This window comes from Poecilia latipinna, unplaced genomic scaffold, assembly GCF_001443285.1.
Source record: "Poecilia latipinna isolate Pla-1442-1.1 unplaced genomic scaffold, P_latipinna-1.0 Scaffold4360, whole genome shotgun sequence".
Taxonomy (NCBI): domain Eukaryota; kingdom Metazoa; phylum Chordata; class Actinopteri; order Cyprinodontiformes; family Poeciliidae; genus Poecilia; species Poecilia latipinna.
The window spans coordinates 8,594-25,184 of record NW_015116976.1 but is presented as its reverse complement, the minus strand read 5'-3'; the positions used below and the strand labels follow the sequence as shown (position 1 = coordinate 25,184).

At 37.6% G+C, this 16,591-nt stretch overlaps 2 protein-coding genes across 4 annotated transcripts in view; both read left to right on the top strand.

Moving 5' to 3' along the window:
- The first annotated feature begins 2,042 nt into the window (after positions 1-2,042).
- Positions 2,043-8,022, top strand: LOC106942538 (zinc finger and SCAN domain-containing protein 2-like). Of its 3 annotated transcripts, none has more exons than XM_015025856.1 (3): positions 2,043-2,478; positions 5,864-6,029; positions 6,684-8,022. In XM_015025856.1, exons 1-3 carry the CDS (start codon positions 2,476-2,478, stop codon positions 7,658-7,660), a joined length of 1,146 nt encoding a protein of 381 aa, XP_014881342.1. In that variant the 5' UTR covers positions 2,043-2,475; the 3' UTR covers positions 7,661-8,022. The 3 variants fall into 3 exon arrangements, with proteins under 3 accessions (XP_014881342.1, XP_014881341.1, XP_014881340.1); XM_015025855.1 differs by lacking the exon at positions 2,043-2,478 and adding an exon at positions 4,144-4,177; XM_015025854.1 differs by lacking the exon at positions 2,043-2,478 and having other exon boundaries at positions 5,433-6,029.
- A 7,963-nt stretch (positions 8,023-15,985) lies between these two features.
- The window catches only part of LOC106942536 (microtubule-associated protein 1A-like), a 6,646-nt gene continuing 6,040 nt past the window's right edge, over positions 15,986-16,591 (top strand). The window contains exon 1 of the mRNA XM_015025853.1: positions 15,986-15,994. Within this exon, the coding sequence (XP_014881339.1) occupies positions 15,986-15,994 (9 nt within the window). The remainder of the gene's footprint in view (positions 15,995-16,591) is intronic.

The window sequence follows — 16,591 nt, the reverse complement described above, 5'->3', positions numbered from 1 at the left end:
AAAACCAAAGGCATGGCCAGAGCTCCTGAGTCAGATGGAGAACTTGTTAGGAAACCAAATTCAGAAATGGCGTCTCCAGGGTTGCTGGATATTAAGACATGTTTTACAAAGAACAAAATTGGTGACTCACAAAGGAAGATAAAAACTGGACAGAAGTTTACCTGTGAAGACTGTGGCAAAACATTTATTAGAAAACATCATTTAAAGACACACATGAGAATCCACACAGGACAGAAACCTTTCAGTTGTGATCTTTGTGGATATAGAGTTAACCAAAAACAACATTTAAACACACATATGTTAATCCATACAGGACAGAAGCCTTTCTGTTGTGAAATCTGTGGACATTGCTTTAACCATAAATCTAGTTTAAACACACACATGAGAACCCACACAGGTCAGAAGCCCTTCTGTTGTGATGTCTGTGGACATAAATTTAGCCGAAAAGCATATTTAAACACACACATGACAAGTCACACAGGACAGAAACCTTTCTGTTGTGACCTCTGTGGACATAAATTTACTGAAAAATCCAATTTAAATAGACATTTGAGAATCCACACAGGAGAGAAACCTTTCTGTTGTGATCTTTGTGGACATAGATTTAACCAAAAACAACATTTAAACAGACACATGTTAACCCATACAGGACAGAAGCTTTTCTGTTGTGAAATCTGTGGACATGGTGTTAACAAGAAATCTAGTTTAACTACACACATGAAAAAACACAGAGGACAGAAATCTTTCTATTGTGGACGTAAATTTAGCCGAACAGCACATTTAAACACAAACATGAGAATCCACACAGGACAGAAGCCCTTCTGTTGTGAACTCTGTGGACACAAATGTACTAGAGGTAGAAAGTGCCAAAAAGAGTGAGGATGATAAACGGTCCCCTCTGCTCTCACAGTTTTATCAAGACCAAATTAAAGACAGAGAACTTCCAAAAGAAAACAATGGAGGACAATCCATCAAGACAGAAGATCATCAAAATGGTTCCATGTCCTTAGAGTGTGAAGACACCAAGGAAGATGAAGAGGACGATGATGTAGAGCTGAAACACTTGTCAGACTCTGGACTAAAAACCAAAGGCATGGCCAGAGCTCCTGAGTCAGATGGAGAACTTGTTAGGAAACCAAATTCAGAAATGGCGTCTCCAGGGTTGCTGGATATTAATAAATGTTTTACAAAGAACAAAATTGGCGACTCACAAAGGAAGGTCAAAACAGGAGAGAAGTTTAGCTGTGAAGACTGTGGCAAAGCATTTATTAAAAAAAAAACAACAGAATTTAAACACACACATGAAAATCCATTCAGGACAGAAACCTTCCGGTTGTGATCTCTGCGGACATAATTTTAGCCGTAAATCTATCCTAAGCAGACACATGAAAATCCAAGCAGTACAAACATCTCTTTATTTGTATAACTGGTAGATTTTTAGCCTTCTCTAAGTCATCTTTGTCACATATTTAATCTGCAGTGGTTTACAAAAGTATTCATACCTCTTGAACTTTTTCACTGTAACTGTCTGTGACATATTTATGCTGGCCTACCTCATTCTTTATTTTAGTAGGGTGAAGGGGAGTTAATGTTATTGCCCATTTGTCCTCATGATATTGATTTTTGTTCTGTGTCCATTCTGATGACTGTTTTCGTGTTGAAGGATTTTGAAATATTTGCAGTACCTCCGGCTTTGAGGGTAATGTTAATGATTGAATTTTCCATTGAATTGTGTTGTAAGAAACAAATTTCTTCTTTGTTGTTTTTCTAATACACGTCTATGAATAAATAGACGTTGAGTAAGAATGTAATTTACCTGTTTCAATCTTATTAGATCAACTCTGGAAAGTGTTGGAAAAGTTATGCTGGGATGTTAACAGTGGGCTTCTTTAATACCTTGTCATGTTTATATGGTGAATGGGTAATGTTTGAGTTATTCCACACAATAAAATCTATAAGTGTATTTTTTGTTACTTTCTTTCTTAACTTAGTTAAAACTTTTTTAGTTTATATTTTGGTGGTTATTTACATAACTATTTATTTTTTTGTTTTTGTTATTTACCTTTCTAAGTTGGACAAGAAGAACTGCGGGTCAATTTTCTTGGTTTGACAAACATTCCCCACTACAATTACTGTGTCCGAAGCTTTTCATTAGCTGATATCAAAATGTTGACAGGGCAATTTTGATCCATTGCACGCAAAAAAACGGCACACAAGTGACCTACAAATGCATGCCAAGTAATATCCTAAAACACGAAAATATAACTGGGGTACAAACAACTTATCCCTGTCCTTTATTTTGATTCTCAAGCAAACTGACGATCTACTTCCTGAATCAGTCATGTGGTTCGGCCCGTCCACGAGGCTTAAACGTCACCACGTGCTCCATCAACCCGCCTCCATGCGCGCTTCATTCAAATCTAAAATTACCGGACACGCCTCGAAGCCTCGACACAGAAACGCATAGTGAAGAAAATGGTAAGAAAGAATTTTTTTCTGTTTTCTCAGCTTGGCTTGTTTTCTCAGAACGTATAATAGAGCTGATATTTTAACTCACTAAATTTTGCGTGCTTATTTTGAACAATAATATGTTAGTATAACTACTTCAATATGATTAGGATGTCTTTGGTTGCTAATTAACAGAGTTGGGCAGCAACTAGTTACATTTACTCACTTTTACATGAGTTACCTTTTGGAAAAAATATTTTTAGGAGTATTTTACTATGCTATATTTTACCTTTACTTGAGTAATTGTATGATAAAGTGTTGCTTCTCTTGAATAAAATTTCTGGATACTCTACCCACTGCTCTGAGTAACTTCACTGAATGAAAAACAAGCTGTTTTAACCAAAATCAGACACACCTGGAGTTTTTGTCAAAACTTTAAAGTTTTATGTAAAGAAAATTTATTTGGAAAAATGTTTCTTTTGCCTGATTTTCTTACTTTGCATATATATTATATGAATTATTTTAATTTCAGTCTTTAGAACCCCAATATTTAACGAAACTTAATTTGTAGTCTGCTGCTTTAACTTTTAAATACTAAATTATTGATAATTTGATCAGTTATTTAGTTCTTGAGTAGACTTTTTGCAAAAATAATTTTTTACTCTTACTTGAGGAATTTTTTTCATGGTTTCTTTATAATTTTGAGTAAAATTACTTTGCAGTTATAGTTAATAGTTATTGTTTTCCCTCATTAATTACTCTTTTTTTAATTTCAGTTAAAAATGTTTTCTCAATTTCAGTTTTCGTTAGCTTTAGTTAAACTTGGTCAACTTGGATGCGTGGCTCTACAGTGCAAAAGGGGCTAAAGTCAACGGAACCAGGATCTGTGTCCATTCTGATGTTTTTTAACTCGTTGATTTAGCTTTGAGGGAGTTTGAAATGTTAACACATTTGGGATGAATGTTTATGGTTTGAAAATAATTATTTAAGTTTGAACTTTGCATTTCATTCTGTCAAAAAAAAGTTGTATTTGTTAATCCAATGCATGTCTGTTAACAGAAAAAAGACATTGAATCCATTCAGTAAGAATATAAATATTTTACACTTTATGTGATTAGATTTTTTTTCAACTCTGGAAACTGTTGAAAAAGTTATCCTGTGCCTGATAACAGGGAGCTGCTTTAAAGTGTATATTTCATACTTTAAATATTCCCCTTTCACATCTAATTAATTCACTTCTGGTCTACATAAAGTAGAACTGCAATGCTTTTGTCTGAATTTCAACACTTATGCTTAGAATTTAGATCATCATTGACAATATTAGTATCAGTGGCGCCTCAAACACAGTGCCCACTTAATGTGAAGAGAGGTTCCTGGGCCTGATGACAGTCCGTTTATCTTTCTGTTGTTTAGTTCCCTCAAATGGCCATAAATGCATGGCAAGATAAATTTATTCCATAGAGGAAACAAAATAGAAATACGGCAAAAGATGGGATGAAGTTAGAAAAATTACAGAATACAAAACCCAAACTGAATATAGCAGGTGGAGGATATGAAGTTACACGCTGGTGTACAGTAGGTGGCGGTATGCACCTCTGAAGTGGTCTGCAGTCTTCCAACAAGAAGAAGAAGAAGAAGGAGGAAAAGAAGAAGCAGAGAACAGTTCTGTACAGCTACATATTTATAAATATTCACCTCCTCTTCGTGCGACCACAAAATAAAGAAAATGGTAAGAATGAGTCTTCTGGTTTCAGTTTTACATTTCTCAGAAGGTGAATCGGACACATTATATTTAACTCCCTTAATTCGCGCGCTCATTTTGAACAAAAAGATAACGCCGATTTTCGGCAAAACGGGTTAGTTATATTGCCTGTTAGTCAATAACTACTTTAAAATGACGATATTAGTTACCCTTTATTAAACAATCTAAGATACGTAATAAAGTGACTGCACGTACTTGTGATGGAAAGTAGCAGTTCTGCAACGCAATGTTTACAAAGGATAGGCAGCTGTGTCTGTGCCCGGTTAAAAACACTGCCAACATTACACAACCTTTTGCATGGTGCTGTTGTATTTCCAGTTTATATAATACATTTTAAAGAATATGTTTTGAACTTAAAGAGAAGAGCGAGCAGCTATCAGCTGAAGTCGACATTTTAGGCTTTCTGTGAGCAGCATGTTTCAGGAAAAACTCATCACCGACCTTCATTTGGCTGTTAATCTAATCAAGCATTGCTGCAAAGATCCCAACACGTGTTGTTCACAAAGTGCCAGAAGTGTGAGCTGCATGGTCAAAACAAATCACACCAGCCTGTAACAGCTGAACTCTTATTAGCTGCACCTTTCTGTCAGTGTTTGTGTGCTACAGTTGGAGTCGACATGTTTTTGATCATGGAACCGAAAAAGAAGAGAAAGTCTCAGATGCAGCTGTGAAAAAGATTAAGAGGAACAGCAATAAACATTGTTAATTAACATTGCTAGGACTATAACTATAGTTAATCTCACAAGTAGTGCAGTTGCTTACTGAATCCATCCCAGTTCTTACAAATTTATTTTTCCCTTATAACTGTTATAAGATGAGTTAGAGGAAACCAAACAGGTAGAGAGAACAGCTAAAATCCAGCTATAAAGTCAGAGAGACAACAAATTAGCGGCATGTCAAGCTTCTGCAGACCAACTATTAATAACCATTTATTTACTCCTTTGCACCTTAATCTCTAAATACAACGAAGAAAAAATAAATTATTTTATGATTTAAGAGTGAAATAATAAATTAACATTGATTTAAAAAAAGAATAAAAATGATTAGTTAAAAATTAAACATGAGTAAAATGTATCATTTAAAGAAGTGACATAAAAAATTAATAAAGGTAAAAATAAATACAATAAAAGCGGTTGGCTAAAAAATAAACTATTAATAAAATAAGACTAGAAATAAAATGTAAAATTAAATGAGTGATATTGTTATACTTTGTCACACTGGACAGTCAAATAACTAATATTTATTTTTTACATGAATGGATTATCTGCAACATTATTTACTTTATCAATACAATACATTTTTATTGCCAAAATTGGCAATAAAAATTTCCACCTAGGCTTTTATCTCCTCCTTCCGTAGCTTTAAATGTCACATTTCTTGCTGAATCGACCTCAGCTTTTCTTTCCATCAATGCTGAATTTCAACTGCTCCGCTTCACCTTTTCATAGCCACGTTTTTTTGCAAATGTTCAGCAAATATTTAACATCAGTGCAGCAAGCTGATTTTATTGGCTAATGGTCGATTCCCAGATGTTTCTATCATAATTATTTGTTATGTTGCCTTTTCTGTATTCACTCATTTGGCTATATCATATAGCCAAATGAGTTTAGTGTCCCACTTTGATGCCAAATGACATGTTATATTGGTGTTCAGACTGACGCTGGTTGTTGGGAGCCGGATTACCTGGTAGATGGCATCCAGTCGGACTTATTGATGCCTACAGACAAGACAGATTCCTCCAACACCATGTTCATCAGGACCAGTTCTGGAAATCATATCCCTCGGTCTGTCTGTGTGAACCTGGAGCCCACTGTCATGGGTAAGTCTCAATACATGTGGGAAAACTACTGAATAAAGCAAATGTAATCAAGTATTTTAATTTGTTTATTAAAGTCAATATTATGTGTGGCTATTTGTTCTCCATCCCTTGCAAGATGAGGTGTGGTCACTGAGACCTACCACCAGCTACACTATTATATTTGCCCTTTATATACAAGCATAAATCTCCCTGCATAAATACTTGACTTGAAATAACAAATATATTAAATACTAAAAAAGCAATTTTGCCTTTATTTTTTACCCAGTACATATCTATGAATGAATAGGAATAAATCTTAAATGATAAGACAGAGTTGAATAAGCTGTTCCTTCTTCAGCAGCCATCACATTTCTATCGTCAATCAGTGGTCAGTGAGCTAAATTTACGCTCAGTGTCCCACTCTGACTAACTTCATGAAGTGCTCAGTGGATGTGTCTGCAAAGTGCCTCTCTTACATCTTCATATCAGTCAGAGATGTGACTGAAATTTACACTTTGATTCAAAATAATGTGCGAATTCTCCGATGGTAATTCATAGGTGTAGTCGTTGGAGGCTAAGGATATTTTTTCAAGTATTTATTTCCACAATGTTAATAGTCCAGGCAGCAGTTTAGATAATTTCTACAATGCATAATGTGTTTCAATGTTTCTGCAGATGTTAAGCAGATTCTGGTGGTTAAAGAAGAAGCCCCAGAAGACCAAAAACCTAATGCAGACCTGTATGACCCAAAACGCCAACACATAAAGGAGGAAGACGAGGAAGTCTGCATCAGTCTGAGGGGAGAGCTACTCAAAGTGAAGGAGGAGATAGAAAGTGGCATAAAGAGTGAGGATGACAAACAGCCCCCTCTGCTCTCAGAGGGGGCTGGTCTTTATCAAGACCAAATTAAAGACAGAGAACTTCCAGAAGTAAAGAATGAAGGAGAATCTATCAAGACAGAAGATTTTGAAGGTGGTTCCAGGTCCTTCAAGCATGAAGACACCATGAAGGATGAAGAGGAAGACGATGTAAAGTATTCTGTCCCTGAGATTAAACATTTGTCAGACTCTGCCCCCCCTCCAGTCACAGTCCATGTCCTTAGTTTTCAGTACAGAGCTCCTGAGTCAAATGGAGACCTTGTTGGCAAACTAGATTCAGAAGTAGGTTTAATAGAGAACAAAAATGTTAGCTCACAAAGAAAGGCCCAGAAAGGATGGAAGGTGAACTGTGAAGTCTGTGGCAAAACATTTTTTGAAAAACGGAATTTAAACACTCACATGAGAATCCACACAGGAGAGAAACCTTTCTGTTGTAAAGTATGTGGACATAGATCGTGTCAAAAATCAAGTTTAAACAGACATATGATAATCCACACGGGACAGAAGCCTTTCTGTTGTGACCTCTGTGGACATAGATTTACCCTTAAATCAAGCTTAAACAGACACATGGGAATCCACATGGGACAGAAACCTTTTTCTTGTGATCTCTGTGGACACAAATGTAGCCAAAAAGTAAATTTAAACTCACACATGAGGATCCACACAGGACAGAAACCTTTCTGCTGTGATCTCTGTGGACATACATTTAGGCGCAAGTCACATTTAAACACACACATGAACATTCACACTAGACAAAAAATAACTCCTTTATGATGACTCATACCGCAGAGCATCAGTTCACTGTGAAATATTCATGTTGTCATTTAAGGCAACAGTCTTCACTTTTAATCTTAAAACGTTTAATATGATTTACAGAATTGCTTAGTAAAGTGACTGATGGTTTCGTAGCAAGGCCTGTTTTTTTTCTACCATATTTCATGTATTGTCCAGACTGAGCTGTAGCAAAGGTGTGTATTTAGCTCATGTGTTTATCCAAGGTACACAAGGGGAAATGTTTGTGTGATGCACAGAATGTAAACACTGAGTTAAAGGGGACCTATCTTCAGAATCCACTTTTTTATGTATGTTGAGTGTCTAGGACTGCAAAAAAAAAATGCTGAATATACATCTTTAAATTATTTTTGGATCATATTTTTCAGTCTGTTCATTTTCTTCTATTCTCTGTTATGTTTTCTTGTCTTTTGCATCACAGTATTTGCTGTGGAACTGCTAAACATTCATCCATCCATTTTCTTTACACCCTTGTCTCTTAGTGGGGTCGGGAGGGTTGCTGGTGCCTCTCCAGCTAACGTTTCGGGTGAGAGGCGGGGTCACCCTGCACAGGTCGCCAGTCTGTCGCAGGGCAACACAGAGACAAACAACCATGCATACACACACTCACACCTAGGGGCAATTTGGAGAGGCCAATTAACCTGATAGTCATGTTTTTGGATTGTGGGAGGAAACCGGAGTACCCGGAGAAAACCCACGCATGCACAGGGAGAACATGCAAACTCCATGCAGAAAGACCAGGGCCAGGAATCGAACCCAGAACCTTCTTGCTGCGCCACTGTGCAGCCTTGCTAAACATTCAGCTAACCATTTTTGTTAATCTGCCTTTTTTAAAATTGTTTTTGTAGTGCAAGTTCAGAACTTGAAAGTGGAGAAGTCAAAATGTTCGTTTCTAGCTTGTATGAACCCAGAAATTTTTTTGTGGGTTAATACACGCTCTCCGACGTCAGACGTAAAATGTCTCATTCACATTTAAAAAGACCTCAGCTACACTTTTATGTTTGCTGTTTTAGAGCGTTTCCTCTAAAACGCCTCAGACCTGGGGTAAACGAGGGGCCTGTGGAGGAAGAATGATGAGGAATTCAGATGTAACTGACTGGGAAGTATTTATGCTGTCACATTCTTTATTTTTGAGGCGGCAATATTGGTATTGTCCATTTATTGTTATTGAAGTGAACTGCTCAATATACCATGATATTGATTTTTGTGCCGTGTCCATTTCTGATTGATTGAATGTTTATGTTTTGGAAATGATTATTTGTGTTTGAATTTTGCTTGTCTTTGTGCATTAAGAAACCCATTGTGTTTTTTTTTTCTTTTAATCCAATCCATGTATATGAATGAATAGGAAAAGATCTTAAATCTGTTAAAGGATGTAAATTCTCAGTCTCAATCTTTATTTGATTAGATGAACTGGAAAATGTTGGAAACCTTCTCCTGTGCCTTTTAACAGGGAGCTGCTATAATCTTCTGTCATGTTTGTATGGTAATTGGAGTAGGTTGGCATTATTCCACAAAACTAAAAAACAATGTTAGAATTGGCTCCCTCCATTTGCTCTTTCATGAATTGAGCAAATTAAATATGAAATACCCTGGGTCATCCAACAGGGAAAATTTTAAATCCATGCTTGGAAAAAGAAAAAAGAAAAAAAAAGAAATGAGGAGTTTTGGATGTTTTAATTAAAAAGAAAAAAATTAATTTCAAATGAATAGCTTAGAACAGTGTTTCTCAACCCTGGTCCTCACCGCCCCCCTGCTCTGCATTTTTTAGATGCATCTCTATTCCAGAACAGCTGATTCCAATGATTGCATGACCATCAAGTACTGCAGAAGCCTGTTAATCACCCAGAGATACAATTCAGGTGTGTGGCAGAAGGGAAATACCTAAAACATGCAGGACAGGGGGCAGTGAGGACATGGGTTGAGAAACACTGGCTTAGAAATTAGCCAAACAACACAATCAGTTATACCACCCTGGATTTTACCAGAAGCAATAGTAGATATATCATTAAAAAAAGAAAAAAATATCAATCTTACATTATAGATAATCATTAAATACAAAAGTACAATATTGGTAAATGTGATCACTGTGAATAATATGAAACAATAGAGCATGTTATATTAGAATGTCATAAATATGAAAATGAAGCTATATCAGGAGAGAGCTTGAAAATGTTAAGGAAAAGGCAAACATATGCAAATCATTATCAGATTTAAAGAAAACTAAATTGTTTCATAGAATTAAATTGTATATAGTAGTTATAAATGTGTGGATATATTTTTACGACAGATAGAAATTAATTCTCATGAAACACACTCCGCACCAGTAGGTGGCAGTAATGCATTCTTAACGTTACTTGCCAACAACCAATAAAAAAACTCGAGGACGAAGGAGGAGGTCTTGTAAATCTACGTATTTACAAATTGTTGCCTCCTTTTTGCACGTCCACGAAATAAAGAAAATGGTAAGAACATTTCTTCTGTTTTCTCAGTTCGGGTTTTCTCAGAAGGCGAATCGGAAAGAAAGCTAATATTTTAACTCCAAATGTGTTCGTTCATTTTGAACATAAAGCCATTTTCGGCAAACGGGTAGCTATATTCCTGTTAGTCAATGATTACTTTAATATGACAATGGTGTTCTTGGTTAATATTTAATAAACGGTGTAAAACCTGTGATAAGGTGTCTGCACTTGTGATGGAAAGTAGCAGCTTTAAGCGCAAATCAATGTTTACAAAGGATAGGTGGCTATGGTGATGCCTGAATAAAAAAATACTTCGAACGTAACGAATCAGTTTTCTGAATTCCCTCATATTTCCAATTCAAATAATAAATTTCTGTAGCCACAAATGAAAATTAAGTTTAACATCTGTGTTCTTGCATCTCATTGCAAGAACACCGTCGTCCGTAGTTCAACTTGCTACAGGCTATTTCCAGTTCACATCTGAGTATAAAAGAACAAAACGGCAATGATGCATAAACAGCAGCAATAATGTAAGCTGAAGTGCACATTTGAGGTTTTCTGTGATCACAATATTTTAGGAAAAAATTATCACCGACTATCATTTGGTTGTTAAGCAATCTCGTCTAGCCGTCATTGTTTTAAGATGCCGAGGCTACCACTAGATCCCATGTTGTTCACAAAGTACCAGTAATGTGAGCTGCACAGTCAGAACAAATCACACCAGCCTGTAACAATTAACTGTTATTAACTGTGCTACGAATCAAGTAGCACAGTTCAATCGTGTTCTAAACCAATATTCATTTCAAAATATAACTTGATTGAAAGAAATAAACCTTCTGTGTTAAAGCGATTTCCATCTAAAAGTCCCATTTACATTATTGCGTACTTGTCAAAAATAAGTAGAAGTCACATGTGTAGATGTTGTTGGTCTATGTCGTTGCTATGTGACTTTGGTTGATGTCTATGGTCTTAGTGCTTTATTACGGTGGCCGACAGGTGCAAATGCGCAGCAACAGAGAAAACATGCAAAAAAAGAAGACATGTGCACAAATGAAATGCAGCAAACATAAAAATAGACTCAAACAAAAAGCAAATTAAATGCAGCAAACAAAAAAAGACGCAAACAAAAGAGAATACAACCACAAATGAAATGCAGCAAACAAAAGAAAAGATGCAAACAAAAAGTGCTGAAAACTTAAGTGCTCCAGACCACTAGAGGGAGTCGAACAAAAAACAGCAGTGTCCAAATTTAGGGTCTGGATCCTTTAAAAGCAGCAATGGTGGCAAAATTATTTTTGCTGTATTACACTTAAAATTACACAAAATTATTTTTTACAATGTTTTTAGGCGAGAATGTTGATGTATAGATCTGAAATATCTGCTCAGTTCATCAATAAATCACTAAATTACAATATTGCTCCGACGTTTTCGGAGATCTGCTCCCGCTGCATTAACAGCCAGCTCCCCTCGCCAGCTGTCAGCTGGCCGGGCGCTCCAGGTTTGGCACACCGAAAGAGAACCCATGTCTCCTGGCAAATCGTTTTAAAAACTCCCGCTAGTTTTCCCCTATGAGTGGAGGTGAAACAGATATTAAGCCAGGTAATAGCTGTACAATTTTTTGGTTCACTAAAGTATTCAATTTATTCCTGAGCAAATGGGTTTGACTGATTAAAGCTAAGCCTTGCTGCTTTTCATTTGTTTTCGTCTCTGTTTTGTTTGTTTGCATGTTTTCTCTGTTGCTGCGCATTTGCACCTGTCGGCCACCGTACTTTATGGATATGTTGATGTTGCATGTAGATTTAATTTTAAAAATATTTCTCCTCCAGTCAACAATTCACTTATTAAGCACTTTGAATTGCCTTGTTGCTGAAAATGTGCTATATAAATAAAATTACCTTACCTTATTCTATTGAGAGCTGTGATTAGTATATTTTGTCCTCATGTGTCATTATATGCCAAAATAATAACAAATTTCATGAAGAAAATGTTTTTAATATTGTGAACATATAACTATTTACAATCTGATGAACAAATAAAAAATATTTTCAAAAACACCTTTATTGAAGAAAAAAGTTAAATTTCACAAAAATGCTTTTGTTAATAAAAAAAGGTACATGAAAAATGAGAAAAGACAAAGAAAACTATTTACAATCTGATGAACAAATACTATTGTAACATTTTCAAAAACACCTTTTATGAAGGAAAAAAGTGCAATTTCTCCAAAAATGCAGTTTAATGTTAATAAAAGGTTGCAATAGGTTTAGAACTAGAGCTTGGTCAAGAACATGCAACAAACCTTAACTCAGGCAGAGCTATGTAGAAGACAGTTCAATTTAATGCTTCTTCACAACATTTACAAATTGTGGGGATTACTGACAAAGTTTTTTAGTCCTTAGCTCCCTATTGTAAGGTTTAGCTGTGTTGGGTTATATACGTTGCTAACCTCAACAATTGAATGCTGCATTTCACCAGACGTCATCCCTACAAGGGTTCAGTGCAATAATATGCAACAATAATGACAACAATATTGCACCAACGAAATATTTTAGGCATAAAACAAAATGTTAACTTCTTGCAGCTAATTTGCCTGGTTAGGTATCTATAAGTTTATCAGTCAAACCTATCTATCTGGTCTGTCAGTTGCTGAGGTACACAAGATTGAGGATAAGATTGGCCAATCTTTCTCCAGGTGCTGGCGCAGTTCGCAGTCACCAACTTCATCCACTGACACTGGGCCCGTTTGTTGACCACACAACAGGGAATATAGCCTTGCAGACAAAAAAGAGGGCTGTACGCCTCCTTGGAGAAGAGCCAAGGACAGCATTTGCCCAATGATTTTATAGTCCCCAAACTGTAGACCTGCAACATAAAGACAAAGTTAACAATAACCTCCAATTACAGGAGTAATGCTCACTGAAGAAAGTAAACACTTAATAATGGTTTCTATTTCATATAATTACTTCACGTTTAAACATTTAGTCTTTTCATTGCATTGCTACATACCCCGGGGTACCAGGGAAAGGTTTTTGCTGCCCTCTGGCCCTTCGAAGTAATGACTATCTCGCAGTGCTGCTACTAGGAGTCGCAAGAATTCGTGACTGGGACCACCATCGTCTACAGCCCCCTCGCTTTGTCCTTCACCATCCACAAACATAACCGTCAATCAATGAAGGGGGTTGAAGCGTGTTCGTCTAGAAGCTCTAAAAGAACCTTCCAGTATGAACTCTCGGCACACATTCAAACAATTGTGGATGGGGGCTGAACCTCTCTGAACACCTTGTTGTAGATCTTCAAGGACAGTCTTTAAACCTGTAAAAAGACCTGTCCTTTTAGGTGTTCAGAATATACAATACAGTGATCCCTCGCTATAACGCGGTTCACCTTTCGTGGTCTCGCTGCTTCGTGGATTTTTTTGTTCAGTTTTTTTCCACAGTGCATTGTGTTCTGCGTCCTGATTGGCTAAACAGCCTCCGAGCTCCTTCTCTATTTGTGTACCAGTAACGTTACGGTATTTAAATATAAGTAATACAGATTGGCCAATCAGGAGAAGAAAGCTGAAAGCTTTGAATGCCTACTGGAAAAAACTGTGGCCAGAATCAGCGCAAAACCTGACCAGAGGCTCGCTTGACGAGATCCATCGCTCTGCCGTAGGAACAGCTGTGAATCTCGCGGTGCAGGTTGGAGGAGACGCTTTAAGGACATGACTCCAGATCACATTAAGGCCCGATTGATGAACACGCACATCCACTGACCTGAAAACAGGTTTTGTTCTTTGGTTTCAATGTAGAGTATTTAATTATGCTGTGTAATAATTGTAAAAACTAAAGGTAACTACTTCGCGGATTTCACTTATCGCGGGTTATTTTCGGAACGCAGCCCCGTGAAAAACGAGGGATCACTGTACATGGCTAATCTTAACAGAGGCAACAGATGATCTTACCAATCATCAAAAATGATGATGGGTAAGAAGAAATTATGCATTGCCACATATAGTCATATTTTAAATAAATACAATTGTGCATAAAACTCACTTGATGGTCCCTTAATTTTCTGTGCTAAGTTCAACTGTGTCCTCTAGCTCCCAGATGTGCCTTTGAGCACTGTGACACCAAAAGGTTATTAGTAATTTGAAGGAGGAACGTCCCCAAACACCGGGCTGCGGACCGGTACCGGTCCGTGGACCAATTGGTAGCGGGCCGCACAAGAAATAATTAAATATTTCCATTTAATGTATTATCTGAGTCTGAAGGATCTTTTATTTTGAAAATCCTTTCCAATTTTACTGCACGCGCGCACACACACACACACACACACACACACCCATCCCACTTCGCCCCCCCGGGCCGCAGTAAAATTGCAAAGCCTTGACTGGTCCGTGGTGGTAAATAGGTTGGACCACTGCACTGCCTTAGAACACCATTGGGTGCACCAACAGCTTCCACCTCAAATGCGGGGTTCTGTTCTTGGACTTCGCATTGAGTACTTGCAAACAGCAAGTAATAAAAAAAAATATTAAAATACTGTCATCACACCCAAAGCTGTTCCATCGTCCTCTATATCTAATATTGACTGCCTGCAAAAAAAACAAAAACGGGTTTACATAATGTTTTGCTCTTGTGTTTGTTCCTAATGTGAACACAATAAACATTACTGTTGCACAGGTGCCATCTCCTGCTGAAAAGGTAGAAAAAAATTAGTTTTGTAAAAGTATTTTGGTAAATAGAACAGTGCTGTCTCTGTTTTTTGACAACGATAAACTGAGGTCATGGCGAGCTCCTCATCCATGTGTGAAAAAAACTGCATGGGTAATTTTAAGATAATACAATTTTACAAAAATTGGTTGTTTCAATGTGTTTATGTGGACATGGGGCACACTCATTGTTCCTTGATTCTTCTCGTGTACTGTGGAAAGAAGAGAAAAAAACCAAGTTAAATGTTACTTTAATGAGAAATGTAGCTTTAATAAATGCATAATGAGCACATTTATCTGTTATGATCAAATATCTAATCCAATTATCTGCATTTCTTTAAAAAAATTAAAAAAAACAAACGGTCATTATTACCACTCCTGAATATGATCAGCCAAGTCACAAAGTGGTAGTAAGGACTGGCAGATCACTTTTGGGATCTACACACATTGCAACAAAAATAATAAGCTTGAATGTCCATACAACATAAATCACACCTGCAACTTTCTGAAAAGGTAAAAACTTACCTCATCAGCTGGTGGGGGCCTCAAGGAAAGGCTTCGTTGGAGGGGGACATACATACAAGGGAGCCCTTGTACAAGCTGAGCGTATATAGCTCAGGCTGAATCCCTCTGGTGGTATCGGCAGCAGTTCCAATACTTTTCCAAGTTATTGACATTTGTTATTGACACTTGTCTTTGACTACTCTCATCCATTTTGGCAATCTGTCACAGACATTAAAAGGAGAATTAGCAGCCCCGTTGCCACGGACCAGGACAAACCCACCAGCATCCCTAAGAGGGGGGAAGGCAGAGAGGAGATGCTCGCTAAAGAATGCGTGGTCTCCTTCATTGTGTGGGAACCACGCAGTTTTCTGTCCCAATCCACAAGCTGAGTAATGGCGAGTCTCCTCAATTGTGGGCATGAGACTGGATTGGACCTCAGGCAGACAAATGAAAATATGTGTCCATGGGGTCTCCCGCTTTTTCTAACCCCACTGGTTGCTCCTCCTTGCTGGGGCCGAAACGACCTTGACAAGTGGGCCTGAACATTGTCAGGTTGGGACTGATGCACAGTGTGGCGAGGTGGAATCGTTTGGAAGTGGAAAGTCGAGGCAGGTTGGATATGAGAAGTTGGCGCTGAAATGGTGTGGCAAGATGGAACAGGCAGGTTGCGTCTAGGTGGTGCAGATGACATTTATGATGCAGTTGTTGGAAACGCAGTGTTACAAGGTTGGACTACAGTGGGGGGAGAAGAGACAGAACTCCTTTCAGGTGCAGGGCTGGATTGTTGTGCAGGAGATTGAAATTGCCCCATCCTCTCCAGCATCAGAGCTGTTTTAAGCCCCATTTGATGCAGTAATTCTCGCATTTCTTCAGGGCTGCTAATGGGACAAATGTGGATTTAGTAACTGGCACAGTACATCTTAAAAGTCTGTCAACAATCTGCAAACAGATTGTTTCAGATTATACATAGGCAGGGGTGAAAGTAAGGGGGTACGGCAGGGTACGGCGTACCCCCAAAAGATGTAGCGGGGGTACGCAGTACAAGAGAGGGGAGCAGCTGTCTGCTGTAAAAAATCAACGGGTTCACTGTGCAGCCGTGAGTTCACCCACTAATCAGCCGTGACCGATTAGTTTTTCAAGAACAATCTAAAACAAGACTTAATAAGTTAATGAATACCTTTTTTCCCCATTTCATATCGTTTCTGAACTCTTCGTGCTTTGCTAGAGCAGCGGTGCTGCAACACGTCGATCGCGGAA